Source organism: Rhipicephalus sanguineus, chromosome 4 (assembly GCF_013339695.2).
Source record: "Rhipicephalus sanguineus isolate Rsan-2018 chromosome 4, BIME_Rsan_1.4, whole genome shotgun sequence".
Lineage (NCBI taxonomy): Eukaryota > Metazoa > Arthropoda > Arachnida > Ixodida > Ixodidae > Rhipicephalus > Rhipicephalus sanguineus.
This window is the reverse complement of record NC_051179.1, coordinates 41,966,587-41,976,147: the sequence shown is the minus strand read 5'-3', so window position 1 is coordinate 41,976,147 and position 9,561 is coordinate 41,966,587. Positions and strand designations below refer to the sequence as shown.

The 9,561-nt window shown below is 47.3% G+C and overlaps 1 protein-coding gene across 1 annotated transcript; it reads left to right on the top strand.

The window, feature by feature from the left end:
• The first annotated feature begins 1,524 nt into the window (after nt 1-1,524).
• On the top strand, nt 1,525-7,799 carry LOC119389821 (uncharacterized). Its single transcript, XM_037657217.2, has 6 exons — nt 1,525-1,836; nt 2,767-2,816; nt 3,456-3,506; nt 4,790-4,819; nt 5,777-5,839; nt 7,662-7,799. Exons 1-6 carry the CDS (start codon nt 1,707-1,709, stop codon nt 7,704-7,706), a joined length of 369 nt encoding a protein of 122 aa, XP_037513145.1. The 5' UTR covers nt 1,525-1,706; the 3' UTR covers nt 7,707-7,799.
• The last annotated feature ends 1,762 nt before the right edge of the window (nt 7,800-9,561 follow it).

Below are 9,561 nucleotides of genomic sequence, written 5' to 3'. Positions count from 1 at the left end.
GCACGCGGTCTTAGGCGCTCCCCCACTGCGGGGCGCTAGTTTCTTACATTTTTAGGCGGGCGTTTCGAAGGAACGCTAAAAGTGGTCACAATTAGCGAGCTAGCATTAATTGTACGATACGTTTGAGCACTTACGATTCAATTTTGGCAATTTCGGCATTCCCAGACTCAAGGCTACAAATTACGGTAGAAAAGTCGCACACAAAGATTTCTCTGTCAGGGGTGAGGTGAGATGAGTGGGCTTTTATTTAGGACCAGAGAAGACGCAGGGGAGATGGGGGAGACCCCGCGCCACTCGGCTAGTCCCACGTATAGGGACCGCCAGCCGAGCTAGCCGAGCTCATTGACGGTCCGATCGCGGGCACTCTGGACTGCCAAGGTTTGGTCTAGTGGTTTGGTCGTTGAGTTCAAGGCTGCGCAAGAGGGCCGCCCAATTGTTCTCGCTGAAGGCGGAGCCGACGGCTTCGCACTCCCATATCACATGGTTCAATGTTGCCGTTAGTTCACAGGCAGGGCAGTCCGCACTGGTATACCTTTCAGGGTATATAGCACGAAGAAATGCAAGGTTACGCCCGTAACGAGGCACCGTGCCGGAGGGGGAATACCCGTCTTGACAGATAGAGTTAAGTGTTTCGTGACCTCATTGAACGTAAGCAAGGGTTCCCCGCGGGGCAGGGGGACTGCCGAGTCATCGCGTGGCCTCGTGCGCGCCCTCGTTAGGTTTCCCTTAAATTTTCATTACACAGGCCAAGTATTTGGATTCGTCATTTTGCTGTACTTACACCTGGACAAAAAAGAAAAACATGGAGAGACCAGAACCATGTGTGTCTGATCTTTCCTTTCTTTGTTTTATCCAGGTGTAACAGTTGCAACAGCGCAGAAAAAGATCGACGCCATACAAAATAGCCCCCGTCGAAGCCCTGTTGGGTAGGGGTGTTGACGCCCCATATTGAGCTTCATGTATCAGACTTCCCATAAGCTGACCCCTCCTCCGGAAAATCCTGTATCTGTCTCTCTCTACATGAAAGAGCCGTCGTCATTGGAAATTTCTTTTTTTATTTGTCGCTCAGAACAGTCAAACCCATGGCTCATGATGCATCGATTGCCGGTAAACAATCGTTTGTTATAAGAGCCTAGGAAGATACGTGCACCTGTCAAACAGCAGAGCATCCGCTAGGAGATACGCGCGGGTTTTGCCCCGTGTTGGAAGAGACAGCCCAAGGCAATCCTTGAAAAAGAGGCAGCGCGTGCGATCTTGCGCACGTGGCGTTTCGATAAGCACCGAGGGCCTAGCAATCTGTTCGTCAGTTCTGTGCAGTGCAGTGAAACTTGCGCGGATCCCTTCGGCCAATCAGGAGTGAGATTAACTGTGGCTGCATTTCTGCGGAGGACAATACGAAATTTCGCCCGCCGTGCACTATAGAAGCAATACTTATGCAGTTCTTGAAATCTAGCGGTATCGCGGGCTAAGGATATCAGCAAACAAGAGGTGATCTTTACACAGCCAGTACTCTAGACTCACGCGCTCCTGATTGGCCGATGGGACTGGCAACTTCCACCGAGGTGCACGGATTTGTTGAGGTGTAACGTGAGTGGTCGACGCTCGGCCTCCTGACACTTGTATAAAGAGACGCGAGGTCGGTAAATGGCGATTGCACCGCTAGCGTTGTCATCTTTCGGACTCCAGCCCCAACAACACTCGGCAACATGGTTTCCACGCTCGCGTTGTGCTCCGCGGTTGCATTCCTGGTCGCCGGTGCGTGCGCCGCACCTACCGATGAATCGAGTGCCCCTGCGCAAGGGCCTGGCGGCATCGCAAGGCTTTTCGAGCAAATGGGTGAGTAGTTAAGTCACTGTACCTGAATATGCATGTTGAACGGCCTTAACCCGGGCGTTCACAGGGGACTGGGGAGTGTGCGCTACAGGGCTAATGTGCGCTAATTTTTGTTATTCGCAGTTTAAACGAACACGTCAGCTTGAATATTTGTCCATTAAGTGTGAACGCCGAATAACGAAGAAGAAATGCAAATTTGTGGCTTGATGTATCTACAGCAGCGTCTATGCGCGAGTAGGTTTTCTACTCCGGTAAACCTTCGCGCGCGCGCTCTCTTTTCTCTTTACACACTGCACTCGACGAAAAAGAAACAGCATGTGTTACTCTTTTCGGTGATTCATATGACTCTGTCACGTATATGATTCTCTTTAGAGTCTCACGACTCTCCGACGAGAGTCTCCTTAAAGGGCCCGAGCAAGTAAGGATTCACAAAAAAGAGTCAAGGACTCTTTTTTTTCTTTCTTAGGGTGTATCCCCCCCCCCCTCTTTTCTCTTTTTTATCTCTCTTTCTTCTTCAGCTCTATCATTGTTGTTGTCCCGTTTCTTTCTTATCCCGTCTTCCGTGGTGTCGAAAATTGAAAGGAATCGCACCCCGTGCGCGAGATTTTTAGAAAAGTCCGTGTAAGAAAATAATTTGTTACAGACATGCAAGAAAAAAATCATGTCGTGCAATGAGTATGTTCTCGTTTCCAGATTAATGAGTAATTAATTCATTTCTGAGCGGCTTAACTGCATATATAACTTCTGGTTTAGAGACGACTTAATTTCGATGGTATCCGAACCTCACTTCTTAAACACCTCACCACGCGCACTTACGCGCTCTCACCTAGCAAGTGCCATTTTAATTGTGCATTTCTGTCACGGATCGACGGGATTTCGATGCCCTTGTATTTATTTCTTTTTTTCTAACACAGCATTCAACTTATGTTTCAGAACAACGATGTTTCCAAGAAGCTCAGTTCACTGCAGAAGAAATAACGACAGTACGTACAGTCGCAATACATTGTTTGTTTGTTTGTTTGTTTGTTTGTTTGTTTGTTTGTTTGTTTCTTTGTTTGTTTGTTTGTTTGTTTGTTTACTTGTTTGATTGTTTGTTTGTTCGTTCGTTCGTTCGTTTGTTTGTTTGTTTGTTTGTTTGCTTGCTTGTTTGTTTGTTTGTTTGTTTGTTTGTTTGTTTGTTTGTTTGTTTGTTTGTTTGTTTGTTTGTTTGTTTGTTTGTTTGTTTGTTTGTTTGTTTGTCACAGTGTCCGTGTGTTGCATTAGCGCGTGCGCTAAAGACCGTATAGAAAGCGCATGTTTACATACGACGTTAGCTCGGGAGGCACATACAGTGGCCTGTGCACAGATGCCCGCGAGAAATTATTCGACTCCATCAGCACGACCAAACAAACTTGTTTTCAATTCATTTCAATTCTATCAGCACAAACAACTGACAATTAACTAGGCAAATTGAAAAGAATCCATAACGAATCGATAGCTTCTCTATCAAGCGATTCCTTGACCTTGCTTGGAGGTGTAGTCAACTTATTGGACTGTGAGGACTTCGTGGCCGCTTCCTCATTCATTCATTCATTCATTCATTCATTCATTCATTCATTCATTCATTCATTCATTCATTCCAGGTAGTAGACGTCCGCGTACGAGCTACGGAAGAAGTGGGATCCCAGAACGTGGTGAGTCTTTTTCTACTGATTACTTTAAGGTCCATTCGATTCACCTGCACTTCGTGAACCGGTTCACGGTGGCGCTGCACTCCGGCATTCGTTTCACGAGTTCAACATGGCGGCGTCGGCACCGAGTTCGAGTTATTCGTTTCGAAAAAGTGCAGCCGTCGTGCAAGGCTAGTTCACGAATTCCCTGCACCTACTCGTGAGGTAGTGCCGAGTCCGTGCAGCACAAGATGGCTGGAACTGCAGCAGACGACAAAGCCGACTGCATTCGTGTCTATTTTAACGGCGTCCAACGAGTACGTCAGCGAATGTTTTCCGGTAGTTTCAAATGCCAAGCAACGTAAGCGGTGGCGACTTTTACGAATCACAACCACCACAATTAGCGAGAAAGCCGACCGTAGCAGGGGGTTTGCACGACATCTGCACTCTCTTATTCGTTTCGGCATCTCGTTGCTGCTGCACATTCTGAAACGTTCCCTGCACGACGGCGGCACTCAGACGGCACCGCCATGAACCAGTTCAGGTTGTGCAGCGGTGAATCGAATGGACCTTTTAGTTAGTTAGTTAGTTAGTTAGTTAGTTAGTTAGTTAGTTAGTTAGTTAGTTAGTTAGTTAGTTAGTTAGTTAGTTAGTTAGTTAGTTAGTTAGTTAGTTAGTTAGTTAGTTAGTTAGTTAGTTAGTTAGTTAGTTAGTTAGCTAGTTAGTTAGTTAGTTAGTTAGTTACATACACAATACCACACTGTAGTCCTTGCAGGACGGGTATGCACGAATATACGAAAATACATAAGGACGTATTACTAAGCATGTTGTCATGCATACTCACGTTCAGAAATACAGCCACAAAATTACAAAACTAAACGTGGTTTACTTGTGTTAATAACGTCCAAAGGTAAGCATTACTTAATCAGGGAATTAATTGGTTTATCGGCTACCGTATCAGCCGTACAGAACTACGTACTCTATAGACGTGGTACGAATAGGAGCTGCCAAGCTACGAACGCATCATCAGGTAACCGGTTATTGGACGTTAAGCTCACATATAAGTCAAACGCCAGCAAAAATCAAGCGTGGCATTCAATTGTGCCTCAGCATAAATTATATCTGTTGAACGTAATAAAGAATCTACAGAAATCTTTCCTTGTTTAGTTTCCTTGTGTGACATAGCTATAGTATATTAACACGGGGAATAAGATCCATTCCGATTCGTGCTTATTGTTTCCTGTTTCAATCTGCGAGCCAACTAAACTGACTACGTTTTCTTTTTTTCTTTCGCATTCACCTTTCAGAACCGGCAGCTGGACTTCCTGGACTACGTTGTGAGTATATGATGCAGTACAACTCATCTACGTAGTTATATAATTAGTATCCATAGTGTTGAGAATATTCTTGCAGTGTGTATTTGTAATTGGTGGCAGCTGTGTAAGTCTGTAGAGCGATATAGTAGGCTGACTTAATTCACTTAATAGGAGGAGGGGGGGTACTGCGATGAACCTTCCCCCCCCCCTGCAGGGGAACCCTCCGTACGCCTATGAGTGTAGGGTGTATACGAAAGTGACGCCAGAGGCCGTCAACATTTGTTTCTTGCTACTGTGGCTGCGTGTCGTGTGACTGACGGATTCTTAGCAATAAATTCCCGACTGCTCCCCCCCCCCCGCCCCCTCCTCCGAACTTGTACACGGTATGGTACAAGCAGAAGCTTACGGGACGCGAAATGTCCGAGAAAGCTATATTTTCTCGCATTTTCCTGGAACGTATCCTCCAAATAAATGTTCCAACCCGTAGTCAGTATTGGAACCTCTACATTCACCAGCTAGGTTAGAAGCATCGCGCACTAATAGAGAAGAAACAAATTGCATTTTTTGTGGAACCGACGTCCCGTAAACTTTTGCTGCTGGGTGTACGTAAGTGTCCGCATTGTGATCACAACAATGACATTTATTTTTTATACCACCCTCAATGTACATGTGGCGCAGTGTGCAACACGCCCCTCCCCCCCCCCCTCCGCCCTCTCCCGAAAGAGTGGGAAAACAGCGCCTCTGCTCACCGATTTTCCATGCTTTTATTCCTATATCTCTCTCAGCCAACATAAGTCGACATTAGCCATCAGTAGCTCAAGCTAAATGTAAGAAAACTTCGTGCATGCAGCTGTTCAAAAGGAATACATGAGTCTCTAGCTTATGCTTGAGTAACAAGTTCGCTGACGTTTTCCTAAAAGTATCATTTAGACGTCCCGGATCACCATATATATTATACGGTTCTTTTGCCTCTCACAGGATCGGTACGCGCCCACCCCTGAAATCGCTCAAGGCATCCGGTCCAAGTGGAATGCATTTACCGTGAGTATCTTACGTGACGTGGGCGTGCGCTGCGGTATAGGTCACTCTGTACTTTCTGTTTGGCCTGAGTACCCTGCATAGTGCACGTTGTAGTTTACTAATGAGCGAATAGTTCTTAGTAGTTGCTGTCTGCGCGCGTTTACTGTGCTAACCTTGCAACAAGAGAATGCACTTCTGTGGGTTGTTTTGCTAAGACCGTGATTGTTCGTGCTTCAGTAAGTACGGTGAAAAAATAATTTGGGGCGAACTTGCCGGAGGAAAACTGTCGCTGTGTGCGAAGCATTTATTGCAGTCAGGCAGGGGCACCGCCAGGATTTCTGTACTGGAGGGGAATCCACGACAAGAGAGATCCTTCGGATTTCTACAGGTGCGGAAATGCATTTAAAAAAAAAAAAAGAGGAAGGAAAAAAGAACCGCCGGTGTACGTAGGTTTAGGTGCACATTAGAGAACTCCGGGATGGATGGATGGATGGATGGATGGATGGATGAATAAACTTTATTTCGGTCCCTCGGAACGCGCCCTAGCACGTTGCGGGCCGCTCCCACGTCGGAACAGAAAGACCAAGTCTCTCTGCTGCGTCGCGGGCCCGTTGGACTGCCCATAGTTGTGCTTCGAGTCCGGAGCTTGTAATAGCTTCTCCCCATTTTGACGGCGTGATGACTTCGCCGCCGTGTAACGCGGGGCACCGCCAGAGCATATGTTCGAGATTAGCGATATCTGCGCGTTATGAACATGCATTAGTTGGCTGTATTTCAGGATAGATCTTGTGCGGCCAGAATTAATTCGAAGTGTCGCCCATAATTATGACAGCGTGTGTTATAATCATATCGTGGTTTAAGCACGTAAAATCCCGTAATTAATAGAGAGTTTTAGTTTAGCGCGCGCAACGGCCTTGCGCACGCAACGGGTGAGAGAGAGCAAGACTGCGCATGCGCTGAACCTAAGAGAGATGCGTGCGTTTGCGCGCGCAAGAGATGCGCACGCTAGATCTCGGCGCTTACGTTGCGCCCGCTACGGCCGTTGCGTACCTTACGGGAGCTTCTCTCGCGAGATCTCGACCGGTCGAGACAAGCAAAATGGCTGCGTCCGACAGCAGCACAAGCGGCACGGCGGTCATGGCAGCGAATAAATCCCGCGTCCATTTCAAAATTGCCCTCGATTTGGAGCTCCTTGCCTACGTGAGTAGCTTGAACCCGTTCCCGGACCCAGTGCAGTGGACAGTGATCGCTGCAAAGGTGTAGGAGATATTCGATGTCGTCGAGACTGCAGTCGCCCTTCAAAAGCCACCGCTCTCGGAAGGCATTTTTCCTCCCTCACTGCTGCTCGCCTCGTAGAAGTCGTACCAACCGTCACCGTTGACCACAGATCACCTCAACAAAATTTGCACCATCGTAAAATCTTGCCTTGTCTCGTGCCTTGACTTGTGTCAACTATGATCGGCTATTGTAGTTTATTTCTTAGCCACTAGATGGCGCAGAAAAACACACTGAGACGAAGGTGCTGTCGCCTAGACGCAGTCCACGTTTCGGTTGTTGCGTACGGTAAACTAAAAATGTAGGAGACAGCCTCAACTCTAACGTACGCAGCGCGCAGGCCGTTGCGTACGTACAGGTTTGCGCGCGCTAAACTAAAACTCTCTATTATAGTTACCCCCCCCCCCTCCAGTATAGCTCAGAAAATGAACTCTTGTTCTTTATATTGACCGCGAAACTGCTTCTCAAAACCAGGCAAAGTGTTCTCGAAGTTACCAGAACGTCATGTCTTGACAAGCAGTGCCTGTTTGTTAAACGTGTACGTTACATTTATGTCTTTTTTTTTCAGGTGTGCGTTGGTCGCGAAGCAGCGAAACTGGTGCCAAGGCCATGAAGCTTTCATCACTGCTGTACAAAACAGCCAGTTCCGGCCGAGTGGGCTTTTGGGCAGAAGTTTAGCCAATAAATGGTACTGTTTACTTGTTCACTGGCTGTACCATGATCATTAAAGCAATCATTTAGACAACACTAGTCGGTATTAGTCACATCTAAGCAGGCAGGCATGCAAAGAACATTATTCACATGTCCCCCCATCCCTTAATGTCCCCCCCATCCCTTAATAATCTTAAGGGAGCGCCAAGTATGTCCCACAACTTTACTCAGTCGGACATGGTCCGTCATCATGGGCGTCGGCAGGGGGGGGGTGCAAATGGGGCACTTGTCTCCCTCAAGCCGCACCAGCACTTGCCCCCACCCAAACTACACCCCCTCCCCCCGCTCTCCCCTAGCCGCGATGCAACGTGGTTTTGCCCCCCCCCCCCCCCCCAAGACAAAATCCTGCCGATGGTCGTGCCCTTCATTGTCCAAAGGGCAGGTTTATGGTCATACAGGCTATCGACAATAATCGCGGCCGAAGACCCCTGATGTTGCATTCCAAGAACCCACCTTTTCCCCCGAAAAATCGGGGACCAATGACAAGTCTTTGCAAGAAGCACGTGATGGCTTTATTTTCATTTTTGCATTCATTGCGAGGCTTCTCTTCTTTCGGACCTGACCAGTCGGACCCGAAACGTGAGCAATTGAAGTCGCGATCACTCGACTACGTTGTCAGACTCCATGCATATCTAAATCTTTTATGTACAAAGAGCTGGTCTGATAGCTTCCGCTAATTGTTGTTTTTGCGGAGTCCAAGAGACAACAGAGCATTATCTCATTTCCTGTAATAGATGCTCTACCTCGCGCAAAATTACTTTAGGTGTAACCTTCCGGCTTATTACATTACATTTAAATGTACCGAATGTACTTTATTTTGGGGCTTTGTCCTTTGTATACAGTGACGGGAAAGGTCGCCGACGCCTTGCAGGAGTTTCTGAAAGGATCAAAGAGATTTAGGTTATAGAACCAATTCTTACTCCTGTTTTTCTGCTTTTCCAAATTGCTTTACTTTTTGGTTCAAATTATCCGCTTCATTATTTATATCCGTACTGTCCTATTCATCTATTCTTAATATCTTCAATTCTTCTTCGATTTTTACTTTTTTCTTCTTTCTATAGAGAAAATCTAACTTATAATTTAAGAATTTTCTTTTAAACCTACCCTGTTCTTGGCCAGTCCCCCAGCGTGGGTGTGTGCCAAGGGTCTACTCTACTCTACTCTAGTTTATCTCTGTCCTCGTTTGTATCCGCGCTATGCTACCAGGCAGCTTACGTAGTGGGTAAGTCGATATAAACCATTGGAACGAGAACCGCGCGTGCCTCTACCGGCCCCGGGTTTCTCGGCAACATGGCTGGCGTGCTCAGGTTGTGCTTCGCTGTCGCTCTGCTGGTCGTGGCCTGCGCTGAAGACGGCTCCAAGCCCCAGAAATCACCACTCGGCCAAGACATCGACTCGGTCGCCGCGCGAATCGGTGAGCAAGTGCGGCCATTAGCTTTACAGCAAAGCTGTCTTTACGGACCCTGTGCCGGTGTCGGCGTTCGCCGTCCCCTAGTCGACGGCGTTCCTTAAAGCTGTGCACCAACTCGCCCAACGATACACTCTGCTAAAGCATATTTCTTCTATAGTGGGTCACTTTCTATCCCCTTTCTCAATCAAAATGTGTCGCCCTGTCCTGTCTTAATTCTCTCGGTTTTTCCTCTTTCTCAGTGTGCGCCACAAATATTTTGTTAAGCTCTGCATCAATTCGCTCAACGTTACACCACGGCCTCTACATATATGGTTACCACCTGTCCCGGATTTTGCGGGACTGTCTC